Raw genomic sequence first — 13,381 nt, 5'->3', positions numbered from 1 at the left:
CCCACCCTTGAGGAGCAAAGAAAGTTCATTCAAAAGGGGGAGAGGCTTGGCTTATTCTCACCCTCAGGTTGTGGATATAATTTTTTTGCCTCCATTTTGACCAGCGTGACTAACCCGGGAAGAGCGGGGCCCTGTGTTTTCTGTGTATGTGTCTCTGCGTGCGTGCGTGTGTGTGTCTGTGTGTGTATCTCTGCCTGCGTGCGTGTCTGTGTGTGTGTCTGCGTGCGTGCGTGCATGTGTGTCTGTATGTCTGTGTGTGTGCGTGTCTGTGTGTCTCTGCGTGCGTGTTTGTGTCTCTGTGTGCGTGCGTGCGTGTGTGTGTCTGTGTGTGTCTCTGCGTGCGTGTGTTTGTGTATAGTATACAATACAAATATAATACACCTTCTATTGAACAACATTTACCTTATTTTATAATTAACCACTTTATAAAGTGACCAATTCAATGCCATTTAGTACGTTTACAATGTGGCACAACTATTGCTTCCTTCTACTTGGGAATATTCCCCCACCCACCCATCAGCTGCCCCCGGGCCCCTCCCCTCTCCCCAGCATCTGCGAATCTACTTCATAAACTCTCGTTTGTGGGTGTTTCATAAATATGGGATCATACAATATGTGGCCTTTGTGTAAGGCTCCTTTTGTTTTTGGTTTTGGGGTTTTTGGGGGGGTTTTTTGAGACAGAGTCTCCCTCCCTATGTAGTTCAGGCTAGCCTTGAACTTCTGGGTAGCCCAACCCCAACAGGTTGGGCTCTGACTTGTGATGATCCTCCTGCCTCAGCCTCCAGAGGGCTAAGAATAAGCATGCACCACCATGCCTGACTGGTCTTTTGTGTGTGTGTGTGTGTGTGTGTGTGTGTGTGCGCGTGTCCAAGTTTTATAGAACTTTAGATCCCATTTCTCCAGTCTTATTTTGGCAGGAGTGGTGGGACAGCATGACACCCATTCTAGGTAGCTAGCACAGAGACTAAAGGGGAGATTTGGTCTTGTTAAGAAAAAAACATTTTTTTGGCACTGGAGATTGAACTCAGGACCTTGCACTTGTGAGGCAGGTGGTGGAACCACTGAGCTAAATCCCCGGCCCTAAGAAAATATTTTTATATTTTCTTAAAAATCTTAAAGCTATGGCCAGAGATTTAGCTCAGTGGTTTCGCCACCTGCTGCGAAAGCGCAAGGACCTGAGTTGCATCTCCCATACCAAAAAAAAAAAATCTTAAAGCTGGGTTTGGTGGCACAGGCCTGTAATCCCAGCACTAGGGAGGCTGAGGCAGGAGGATTTTCTTGAGTTTGAGGCCAGCCTGAACTGCATAGTGAGACTGTCTCAAAAAAAATCTCTATTGTAGGCTCAGTGATGCTGGCATTTTGTTTTTGGTACTGGGGATCGAACTCGGGACCTTGCACTTGCACTGTAGGCGCCTGAACCACTGAGCTAAATCCCCAGCCCCTATGCTGGCATTTTGTGCATATGGTTTTATGTGGGAGGGTGATTAAGATTTTGTAGTTGTGTTTTGGCACAGTGCCAAGGCCCAAGCCCAGGGTCTGTGCAAACTAGGCCAGCGGCTGCTCCCAGTAGCATCCCCAGCCCTGAGGAGAGAGCTGCACCGAGGACCTGCTCACCTGGTCCAGGCCCTGTGAGGAGTGCTCAGCCTAGGTTGGCATTTGCTAGGGAAGTGAATAAAGAGCAGAAGTAACTCTCTAAGATCAGGAAAGGCCTTGGAAATGGGATGGATAGCAGAAAAAAGCATTTCTCCAATCAGTGCCAGTCGCCTGCTAAATTAGTTAACTTTAAACATCCTGTGGATGGTTGCAAACATTCCAGTGCATAAACTTGGTCTGTTTAGAGGACTAGCATGACAAACATTTGTGGAGGTTGTTTGGTTTGGTTGTGGTACTGGGGATTGAACCCAGGGCCTTTGCACTGAGCCACACCCCCTCCTTTTTTTTTTCCTTTTTATTTTTCTGTCTGTATTTTTGAGAAAGGATCTTTGCTAAGTAGGCCAGGTGGGCCTGGAACTCATGATGATCCTCCCGCCTCAGCCTCCCAGGTGCTGGGATTATAGGTGTGAACTGCCATACCTATCTTATTTTTATTGAGACTGGATCTCTTTAAACTGCTGAGCCACCCAGGTTGGGCTCAAAGTGGTGTTCCTCCTGCCTTAGCCTCCCAGAATGCTGGGATTACAACTATACAGCACCACACCCAGCAGTTTGGGGGGAGGGGCGAGTTAAAATGCTTGCAGAATGGCTCTCTCTAGTGAGAAAATAAAAAGCAATTAAATGACATCAGTAACTTTCTTAACAATGAATTCCTTAAGAGAAATCACTGTAACCCTTTGCCAGTTGAAGCATTACTCTCTGGGCCATGGTTTTATCCATGTAACCAAGAGTCCTCACTTATTTGTTTGTTTGTTTGTTTTTGGTACCGGGGATCGAACTCTGTCCTTGCGCTTGTGCAGCAGGCTGCGAAACCACTGAGCTAAATCGCTGGCTAGAGGCTAGAGTCCTAACTTGTGATGGGACAAGATTTAGAAATTCCTTACTTCCTTTGTATTCCAAGAGTAGCTCCAAAAGACCTGCTGGTAAGCCAGGGGAAGCCTATTGAAGAACAGAGACAAATGGTAAAATCACCTCAGCTCACATTCTCTGTTGCTTGTTGAGCATAAATCATGGCCTGCCTTGGGAATGACCCTCTGCGAGCATGCCCAATCATTTCTGTCCCCTGCTAAGGTTCCATTGGCTCAGGAGGGCACCTGCCAGTCACTGGGCTTGACACAAGGAGAGTTGTTTTCATTCCCTGTAGACCCAGATCCTCTTTCCTATCATTCTCAATCCTGGTCCTTTTGTCCTTCATTGCCCTAATCCTTTCTTTGCTGTATTAATTAGGAGTTAATGTATCCAGATGTTTTATTGTAGATTAACGTACACATACAAATATGAATCAGTGGTGTATGTAGTACCATATTTATAGGTGCATGTTTAAATATTAGATAATACGTTTTATGCATCTCTTTCTATTATTTGCTTTATTTATTTATTTATTTTGGTACCGGGGATCAAACCCGGGTCCTTGTGCTTGCAAGGCAGGCAGGCGGCGAAACCACTGAGCTAAATCCCCGGCCCTGTTATTTGCTTTATAAGCCTAATAAATCTCAGGTATACAAGTCCTGCTGCTTCATTGTTTTTCATATTGTTGATATTCCACCATTTAAGCCTCCCTTTTTTTGCTGTTGTTGTTTCTTGTTTTTTGACCTCACTGTAGATAGTCCAAGCTGGCCTCAAACTTGTGACAATCCTCCCGCCTCAGCCTCCTGAGTGCTAGGGTTACAGGCATGTGCAACCATGCCCGGCTTCCCTTACTTTTTTGGGCATCATACTTCTCCCTGTCCTCTTCCTTTCCCCTTGGCACATTGTCTGTCCTTGCACTGGAACAAGGCCAAGTCTAGGGAGACTTTCTGGGCCACCAGAGGGCTGGGGAGTGGGGAATTCCCACCATCCCAGGCTCTGCTAGGCAGTGCAGAAAACAGGGTGATGTCCAGCAAGCAGGGCAGTGGGTGGCGCCTGTGACAGGAGGACTTGGCATCCATCTGTTTCTGTTTATTTCCCCACCACATGGTGAAAGTTCTGGATCCTCCTGGCTTGGGGCAAGCACCAGCTGCCTGGTGACATCAGCACTAGGAGCTCTTTCTAGGAATGTGAGAAGTTTTTCGTCTGTGGAGCAGGGGGCGTTCTGTTCTTCCTGTCACTCGTGGATGAGGTCGTGAGGGAGATTTGTGGTTAACGTGGGAACTCTGCTGGGCAAGGCTTGGCCTCCTTTGCGTCTTCTCCACAGCCTGGTGCACTATCAATACAGAGCAGTTGCTCGGTGATCGCAGACACCGGTTAAGTAAGGGCAGCTTGGTGGAGGAGATAAGAGGAAGGAGTGTTCTCGAGGACACTCCTCAGAGGAAGATTGGTGAGGGGTTTTCGGAGAGAACACAGTGTATTAACTTCCAGGCTCCTGTGGACAGATCGGCGAGCAGGCTGGCCATCCAAATCATACCTGCCTGCTGTGGAATCCGATTGGAGCCAAGAATACAAAATCCGCACTCTCTGGTAAGGGATAGTTTGGGGTTTTGGGCTTATGTCTGCGGACTCTTTTCTGACACCCTCTGCCCTGTTGCTTCTGCCACAAGGTGCTGGAGTGGTGTGGTCCGGAGTCCAGGCCCCAGGTGCCTACAGCATTGGATCTGGGTACTTTCAGTTCCTAACAGCAGTGTGCCTCAGTCTCCTCTTCTGTCAAACGGGGTACCCTGGACCTTCAATGAGGTCATGGCCATAGCGCATGTAATAAGGGTGCGGCCTTCGAACCTGCCAGACTGTCAGCTGCTGGTGTTGCCTGGACCCGAGGGGTCTCTCCCTGATGGTCTCTCTGAGGAACCCTGGATTTGAGAGTTTTCCTTGAGTGTCTGTTTCCTCACCTGGGAAAGTTAGGGATGTTTGGAGGCCCCTTGTAAACCGGACATGAAGCAGTGGGAGGAAGTGCATCTGTCCACGACTTCCTTTTCTCTTCTTGAGCTGTGGTCATTGAGCACTGTGTCGGTTTACTTCCTTAAATACAGAAGTGAACTTTTGAAAAGCCTTGGAGGAAATCAGCCCCAAGGCAATTCTGTTAAATACACTTGTGCTCCCGATTCATATGAGAGAACTGTGAGGAGAATTCCTGCTTCCAGACTTTCCTGATGATGGGTTTTGTCATTTGGGTCTCTGTACCCTTTCATGTTTGATCAGTTACCATGAAGGAAAAGAAAGCAAGCTTAGCTTTTTAATTTTATTTCTTTATTTTTTGGGTTTCATTGAGATAGAGTCTCACTGTGTAGTTCAGGCTGGCCTTGAACTCATTGTGTAGCTCAGGGTGGCCTCAAACTCACGGTGATCCCCCTGCCTCAGCCTCCAGAGAGTGCTGGAATTACAGGCATGCGCCATCACTCAAGGTTTTTTTCTTTTAATATTGTGATGCTGAGGGCCTGGTGTGTGCTAGGTAAGCATTTAGCATTGAACTTCACCTACATTCCCTAGTAAGCATTTTACCAGCCCCTTCCAACTGGGTGGGTGATCCCTAAGGCTCAGAGACAGACTTCAGTCCAGATAAGAGAGCTTGTAGAATCCCAACCTTTGGAGCTCCAGGCATGGGTGTGTGTGTGTGTGTGTGTGTGTGTGTGTGTGTGTGTGTGTGTTCTTTTCCTGTTGTTTTTGTTGTAACCTTGAGTGGTTGTGAAAATACAAGAGGGGAAGAAGGAAATTCAAAACAGATATTGTTTCGGTAAAGAGGAGTCTGCTGGGATTTTTTCCGTAGTGTTAGTGGGTGTATAAATTTCACAGACTTTAAAATCTACTCAGTAAAACTGACATCCCTGCTTATTCACTCCTACCGACTCTGCTAGAAAGAAGCCTCCTGAGTTTTATTTACAGGGTCTTCGCCACACACACTGCCTTCTCTGAAACCCTAGGCTATGACCAGCCTGCAGATCCTTTCTGTTCATCATAGATTTTGTGGCTGGTGGCCTGACCATGAGTAACAGTGGGATGGCTGTTGCAGAATTGGTCACCTGAGGTCACAGCTAATGAGCTTATTCTTGGGAAAGCCTAAAAGAAGGTTACCCATCCCTTCCTAAGTCTTTACTATTTTTTAATGGAGAAACTGAGCAGGTACATTTATGCAGGTTCAGTGTCCTGGGGGCAGTGGATCTGTGCACCAACTGCCCAGTTGAGTCATCCCCACTGTGTGGCTGGTGTTTAACTATGATTCTGATGCCTCTTAAGTGCCCGATACTTTCTTCTGAAATGAAGATCCGTCTGGATTTCTAGCAACAATTTTCTGCAGGAGTGGGCTGTTTTGGGAGTAAGCTCTAGGAGCCTTCGCGTTTAAGAATTCAGAAACCTACAAACCCACACACCTTCCTGGCCAACCTAGGGAGCCGGCCTGTAAGCCCTCAGTCCTTCTGAGGCGGGCTGCAGGAAGGAGGGAGTCCCTCCAAGAAGATCGGGCGCCCACTTCAGGACAGAGTCCTATGCATTCTGACAGCCCCCAAGCCTGGCAGCCCGAGCCTGCACCACCCCACGTTTAACGCTGCATCGCGACCTGTATAGGCAAGCCGAGTCCGGGACAGCGGGCGCCCAGATCTTTTCCAGGTGTTGGTCCTGTAGGCTCCGGGTAGGGGGCTGTCGAGCTCGCAGGCATCATCAGGACCTGCTCCCGGAGCGAGCGCAGACACGGTAGCCCGTGTGCCCGCTGCAGAAGGCCTAGAGACCTGTGCCTGGCGTCACATGCAGGGCTGTCCCCCCATTACCCCATGGCTCGTGTGCCCCAGGGATCCCGAGCACTACACAAAAGACCCCACCCCAGGCCCGGCGTGCATTTCCTGTTGCAGCGGCGACGGCGACGGCCGCAGCGTGCAGCCACCCATGTGCATCCCTGGGCGGGCGGGGCGCGAGGCACGCCCCCACGCAGCCCCAGTCCCGGCGCGCTGGCCGCGAGGGCCCGCCCTTGGCGGGCCCGCCCCTGTGTCACCGCAGGCCAAGCTCCCTTTGTGTGCAGCCCGAGCGCCGCGGCCGCGCCATTGGCCCGCCCGCCCGGGGGGCCAGCCCCTTCCTGGCTCGCCTCATGCATATGCATGAGCGCCCCGGCCGGCCCCGCCCCGTCCCCTCCCGCGCGGGCGTGCGAGGCGCGCAGTGGCTCCCTCTTCGCGGCGGCGGCGGCGGCGGCGGCGGGAGCCCGAGCCCGAGGCCGAGCCTGGGCGAGCCGAGCCTGCTCCGGGCGGGCGGCGGCGGCGACGGCAGCGGCAGCGGCAGCGGCAGCGGCGCTCGGCCATGTCAGCGCGCGCGAGCCTGGGCCCACCATGAGCCATGGCCATGTCCGTGAGCGCCGAGGACGACGACTATGAATCGGAGCCGGACCAGGTCGGCGGCCCGGGGTGGGGCCGAGGGAGGGACCCGCCGCGCGACCTCCTGGCCGCCTGCCTGACGCGTCGAGGGCGGCCGCGATTCCGCCACCGCCGACGCGACGAGGAGAAAGTTTTGCCGCCGCCACCGGTGGCGGGGCGGCCGGGGCCGGGCCGGGCCGAGCGGGGCGCGGAGGGGCGCGGAGGGGCGCGGCGGCCCGCACCAGCGCGGCAGGGGGCGTGTGCGGGCGGCGCGCGCGGGGCCGGGCGCCGCGGGGACAATGTGGGCCGCCGGGCCTCGCCGTCGGGCGGCCTCCGGGCAAGTTGCGGGCGGCAGCGGGGCGCGCCGCGCCCTCCCTCGCGCCCTCGCCCGCGGCCCACGCTCGAGCCGGCCGCCCCGGGTTTACTGGGACTAGTGGCGCCAGTGCCTCGGTCCTGTCCGCGGGCAGAGTTGCGCCGGGACCCTCAGCCTCCGGGCCCGAGAACGCCCGCGGCCCGTGGGCCCGACGGCCGAGCTTTTGTCTGCGCGCAGCGCGCTCGCCGCCGTGGGCAGCGGAGACAGGAAGGGGTACGAGCCGCGGCCGGCACGGGCCATCCGGAACCCGGCGAGCGCGCCCGGGCGGCGGCGGCGGCGGAGGAGGAAGCCCTGGCCCCAGATGGCAGGAGACGGCCTCGGTGGGAGTTAAAAGGCAAGGGACCTTTCCCGGGACCTCTCCCGGGTCCCGGGGGCAGAGATCTGTGTGTAAAACAAAGCCCTGGGTGTGTTTATGGCGTGAATTTACTCCGGGAAGGTTCGCGCTTAGGACGGGGGTTGGGGGTGGGGGTAGCCGAGGAGGGAGAAAGTTGAGGTTTTATCGCGTGTAATCTGCAAAATAGTATCTGCGGCAAGACACAGGCCAGGTAGACCTGTCCCGGGGCTTAACGGGTGTGTTGAGATATGTGGTATGGGCATTGGTCGGACTGGGTAAAGAAGTTGCTTGTTTTAATCCTGGTGCGTTTCCTTAGTGGAAGGAAGATGTTTTGGAATGTTCAAGCTGAAATGTGGCAACTTGGGTTTTTTGTTGTTGTTTTTCCTTCTCTTCTTTTCTAGCATTAGTCGACATTGAGGAAGTACTACTGAGGTTGCGCTGCAATCGTTAGTGTTTTTAGTTAACAGAGATAGTTCATTTTTTGTAAGGGTTCTTGGTTCTGCCTTATAGTTTTTAGGCATTTGTACCTTCTGAGTGTTTCTGAATCTCGGGGTCTTTTGGTTGGATGAACCGAGGGACAGGTCAAGTGGTTTTGTCTTGGAACTTTTGTCTCCTCGGTAGCTCTGTTTGTGAGTGGCTCTCAGATTCTAGTTACATAGTTCCCACACAGCTCTTGGTTTTAGCATTTGTAGTTCGATTTGGGTCTGCCTGACCCTGCCAACAGTTTACTATTTCCTCAGCAAATGATCTTTCATAGATGTTAGTGTTTGGTGTGGATTGGGCTTTGCTGTGGTGGTGTCCAAAAAAACCTGTTTTTGTTTTTGTGTTTTTTAATTGGGTCACATCTGTGGCCTGTGGTAGGTACAGTGTTTGACATGGGACAAGACTTATATGTCTCTGAGCCTAGGAACATGTTTTCAGGTCCTGCCTCTGCGGGGCAAGACTGCCATTATTAGGAGGGGACCAGCACTCCTGTTCAGTTATTCTTCCTCTCCCCCCTCCCCTCCTCCTGTGGGTCAGCTTGTGGCACTTCCGGAGTTTTTAGCAACCCAAGTTCTCTCCAGGTTTCAGTGTTCACTTTATGTTTTTTCTGACTGAGGTTCATTGAGGAAAGTGGTGTCTAAGTCAGAGCTTTGGGCTACAGTTTTTCTTTTTTGTCCAACAGAGATGGTGTCAGCTCAGGTACCATTGCTCCGGGGGACCCTCCAGGCTGTGGCTCCTTCCCTCCCCTACCCCAGTTTCTTCAGGAGTTTTCTCAGCCCAGGGAGTCTCTGCCTGGGAAGAGTGGCTTCCCCTGCTGACATTGATGGACTCTGACTTCCACGCTAGACTAGCTCTTGTTTGTGTCTCCCTCCAGCCCACCCTGCTCACTCCATGGGTTTGGCACCAGAGGAGAAGTGCCCCGTGTGGTGGGGTGAGTCTGGAGTGTGGATGCACCTGCTGGAAGAGAGGGCCGGTGAAGGAGGCCTCCTCTGAGCTGCCATTGCTCCGTGCATCCCCACGGCTGAGTGGAGACCCTCACCTCACCCCACTCCACATCACAGTTCAAACGCACACTTCTGTCATCCTCATCGAAGTCTGGTGTCCGGTTTGGGGCAGTATCTGGTATCTTCATACCTGTCCTGCTCAGCTGGCTGGATCCATATGCCTTCCTTGGGGCCCCTGGGTTTCTCCAAGTATCAGCACCTGTGGAACAGCTAGGGCATCCTGGCCACTGCACCACATTGGCAGGGGACCCTTTGGCAGAGCCTTCTCTAGTACAGAACTGTAGGAAAATCTTCAGCTCTGTGATCCAGTTTGAGGAGGTGCCCCTTAAAAAGGGCTATCAGAAGAAGTTTTTAACCACTTAAGTGAAACGTTATTCCTTTTCTTTCCCTAATAAAATGAGTACAACTAGGGCCAGGGATTTAGCTCAGTGGTTCTGCTGCCTGCCTCTCAAGCTCAAGGGCCCGAGTTCGATCCCTGGTACCAAAAAATAAAAAAATAGAATGAGTACAACTAGTTGAAAATGATAATTGGAAAATTATGGAGAAGAAAATCTCTCAGAAGCTGGGCATGGTGGAGCACACCTATTATCCCAGCATTTGGGAGGCAGAGGCAGGAAGATTGCTGAGTTCCAGGCTAGCTTGAACTACACAGTGAGACCCTGTCTCAAAAAACCAAAACAAGGGCTAGGGATTTAGCTCGGTGGTTCGGGTGCCTGCCTCACAAGCACAAGGGCCCGAGTTCGATCCTCAGTACAAAAAAAAAAGATGCTATCAAAAAACCAAAACAAAAACCCAGAAATTTGTTTATGTGGTCATACCACTGTTTGACCCAGTGTAGTTTTTTTTGGTGGTACTGGGGATCGAACTCAGGATTTTGCGCGTGTCAGACAGGCATGGCTCCACTGAGCTACATCCCCAGTCCACCCATTGTAGCTTTTTAAAAAATTTACTTATAAAAATTCACTTGCAGTGCATGTGATCCCATTCATCATGTGGAGTTGATACATGTACATAACACATCTTAATTTTTTTTTTTTTTTGGTACGGGGATCGAACTCAGGACCTTGCACTTGCGAGGCAGGGGAGGTGCCACTGAGCTAAATCCTCGGCCCTAGATCTTAATTCTTTTTCATCCCCTCCCCTGTCTCCCCACTGTAGCTTTATAAGTGGTGTAATTTTAAGCCAGGGGTTTTGAACCTTCCTCAAACTATATGCAAAAATTTGGGAACTTTGGGCCTATGTGCATTTTTTCTGGCGAAAGTTCCTTAGCTTTCCCTGGATTCTCCAGAGGTGCCCTGTCCCCTGGGTGTTCTGGTAGCTCTTGTGTTTTTATATTCTTGCTCCTTACCCTCTGTATATAAACAAACCAAGGCCCTCCCTGGAGCCTCGGGTGTGTGTTTTTGGCCCACATCACTGGCCAAACTCAACTTTCCCTGGGATGTTCACTGGGTTGCAGGACTGAGGAGAGGAGGTAGAGGTGGAGCCTCAGTGTCAGCCTGCTGTTGTTAGGGGGAGTTTGGCAGGAAGCTTAGAACCATATGAACTGTAAAAGCATTTACCTAAAGTTTGATTGTTTTGCTCACTTGACTTCTCTTGACAGTGGAAACTCTTGACCACTACCTCCTTCAAACCCCCTGCTCTTGGGGTGCCACAGCCTGCTGCTGCTTCTCTTGCCTTTTTGGCCCTGCTTCAGCAGGTCACTTTTCCTCAGATGTATTCAGTCTTGTTTCAGGTACTGCTGAAAATTTTTCGAACTTTTCACTCCTTGTTGCCCTGGAGGTTACTGGAGTTAAAATCAGCATGAACACCTGTGTGATGCCGAGTCTAGATGTGTAGCTTTCAGTATGGCTGGGCCCCTTACACTCCACACACGCATCCACCGTAGAACCATTGTTTGTTTCCTCTTTCCCCCAGCCCCCTGTGTCTGAATCCTCCAGGGTTCTTCCTGCTTGCACCTCCATCTTCTGTCAGTCCTCAGGTCTGCGTTTAGTGTCCCCTCCTGTCCTGTCCTGTCTGCTGCTTCTGTTCATGCCCTCATAATCTTCAGCTGCTCTGCCTTTCGTCTTGCTCACTGCCAGGATGTATCCTCTCCCCACACTGATGCCGGAGCACAGTCCTGCTGCTCTTGTGTGTGAAGTCAAGTCTTTTTTTATTTATTTTTAATTTTTTTTTCAAGACATGGTTTTACTGTATACCCCAGGTTGGCCTCGAAATTATATTGATCCTCCTGCCTCAGCCTCCCAAGTGCTGAGATTGCAGGGGTGCACTACCACACCTAGCTTTTTTGTGTGAAACCTTTTAAGGAACTCTTCCTTACAGGGCACCTTTCCTCAGTGTGGCATAGGAGGCCTGCAGATGAGGCTCCTGCCACCTCAGAGTTATTTTCCAGCAGCTCTGGAGCTATTTGCAGTTCCTAGTATGTGTCATGTAGTTTCACATCTGTCTTACTCTTCTTCTGCCCAGAATATCCACTCCTGAGCCCAGTCCCCAGCCCTCCCCTTCAGGGTCCTGTTCTTCCTCGAAGTCTCACCTGCTCACCAGCTGGGCTCAGGGACTCTTTCCCCAGGAAGGAAAGAGGAGTTTCTTCTGGGGCAGCGTGCCAGGGTCCAGCTTTAGAGCTGCTGTGGGGCCTCCTGTTTCACCCCTCATCGTTGGCAGTATGACATTGGCCAGGTTATTTACCTGCACTGTGCCTCAGTTTCTTTACTTGTAAACAGTTTGCAGTAATTCCCACCTTGTAGGTTGTTGATTCGTATTGGGAAGAGTCCCTAGCCCTGCAGTCAGTGTTGGTGGGCTAGCACCATGGTGCTGCACTGTGTACGTGGTGCAGGTCTTCTTTCTCACTCCGGCCTGTGGGGCCTGTGAGAGAAGGGAGTGCGTCCTACGCATCTCCTTAGCCCCAGCACTTGGCATTGAATCTGGCGTGTGATTCACAGCCAGAAAACCGGGTGGGTGGGTGGAAGTATGAATGGGGGGTAATGAATGAGTCTCGGTGCAGGTTGTGTATTCTGTTAGCTGGTGATGTTAAGTGTCTTTTTGTGTGTTTGTTAACCAAACCTTTTGGAAAAATAGCTCTTTAAATCCCTTTCCCATTTTTGTTTGTTTGTTTTTTGGTTTTTTGTTTGGGGGGCAGGGTTTTCTGGTACCAGGGATTGAACTCAGAGGACCTTGTGCTTGCCAGGTAGGCACAGTGCCACTGAGCTAAATCCCTGGACCCCCTTTCCCAGTTTTAAATGGGCATTTTTGTCTTTTGGTACCAGGGATCAAACTCGGGACCTTGTGCTTGTGAGCCAGACAGCGGAACCACTGAGCTAAATCCCCGACCTTTTTTTTTTTTTTTTGTACCAGGGATTGAACTTGGGTCCTTGTGCTTGCACAGCAGGTGATGAAACCACTGAGCTAAATACCCGGCCCAAAATTTTCATACTCTTTTTTTTTTTTTTTTTGGTACCGGGGATCGAACTTGGGTCCTTGACTTGGGTCCTTGTGCTTGCACAGCATGCGGTGAAACCACTGAGCTAAATCCCTGGCCCCCTTTTTTTGTTTTGTTTTTTTGTTTTTTGTTGTTCTTGGTTTTTTGTATTTTTGTCTTTATTTGTGGCATTAGAAGGGTTTTTTTTGTTTATCTGGATACTAGCCCTTTACTAGATAGAAGATTTACAAATATATTCTCCTAGTCTGTGGGCTTTTTTTTTACCAGCTAGTGTCCTTGAAGTCCAAAAGCTTTTTTTTTTTGAGACAGGGTCTCAGAGTGTAGCCCAGTCTGGCCTCAGACTCATAGTGATCCTCCTGCCTCAGCTTTCCGAGTGCTGGGATCACAGGCGTGCTCCACCATGCTTGACCAAATGCTTTAATCTAAGCTGAGCGTGGTGCACATGCCTGTAATTCCAGCACTTGGGAGGCTGAGGTAGATGTATCACTGTGAGTTCAAGGCCAGCTTGAACTACACAGCAAGAACTTGTCTCAAAAAAAATTTTTTTAAGTTTTAATTTTGATGAAATCTGATTTGCCTTTTTTCTTTTGCTACTTGTGCTTTTGGTGTCATATTAAAGAAATCATTGCCCAACTCAAACTCATGAAGATATAAGCCTATGTTTTCTTGTAAGAGTCTTACCATTTTAGTTGTATTTCAATCCTCAATTGGCTTTTGAGTTAATTTTCTTTTCTCTCTCTTTTTTTTTTGGTACCAGGGATAGAACTCGGGTCCTTCCGCTTGCAAGGCAGGTGGTGGAACCACTGAGCTAAATCCCCGGCCCCTTGAGTTAATTTTCTTTATATGGTGTGAAGTAGG

General features: G+C 50.7%; 1 protein-coding gene across 19 annotated transcripts in view; it reads left to right on the top strand.

The window, feature by feature from the left end:
• The window catches only part of Kdm2b (lysine demethylase 2B), a 111,706-nt gene that overhangs the window by 75,302 nt on the left and 23,023 nt on the right, over positions 1–13,381 (top strand). For 9 of the 19 annotated variants that reach the window (XM_021257515.2, XM_087198294.1, XM_087198295.1 and 6 more), the window contains one exon: positions 3,991–4,089. The exons of 7 other annotated variants lie outside the window; for them this stretch is intronic. In XM_021257515.2, the coding sequence (XP_021113174.1) occupies positions 3,991–4,089 (99 nt within the window). Of the gene's footprint in view, positions 1–3,990; positions 4,090–6,776; positions 6,934–13,381 lie in introns of those variants that run through there. 3 more of the 19 variants (XM_087198308.1, XM_087198307.1, XM_004843858.3) reach the window with 2 other exon arrangements.

The sequence above is a fragment of the Heterocephalus glaber genome, unplaced genomic scaffold (assembly GCF_053883595.1).
Source record: "Heterocephalus glaber isolate CG9 unplaced genomic scaffold, H.glaber_assembly_v1.0 deba00001687, whole genome shotgun sequence".
Classification (NCBI taxonomy): domain Eukaryota; kingdom Metazoa; phylum Chordata; class Mammalia; order Rodentia; family Bathyergidae; genus Heterocephalus; species Heterocephalus glaber.
The sequence above is the reverse complement of the archived record's forward strand: the minus strand, read 5'-3'. Positions and strand labels throughout refer to the sequence as shown.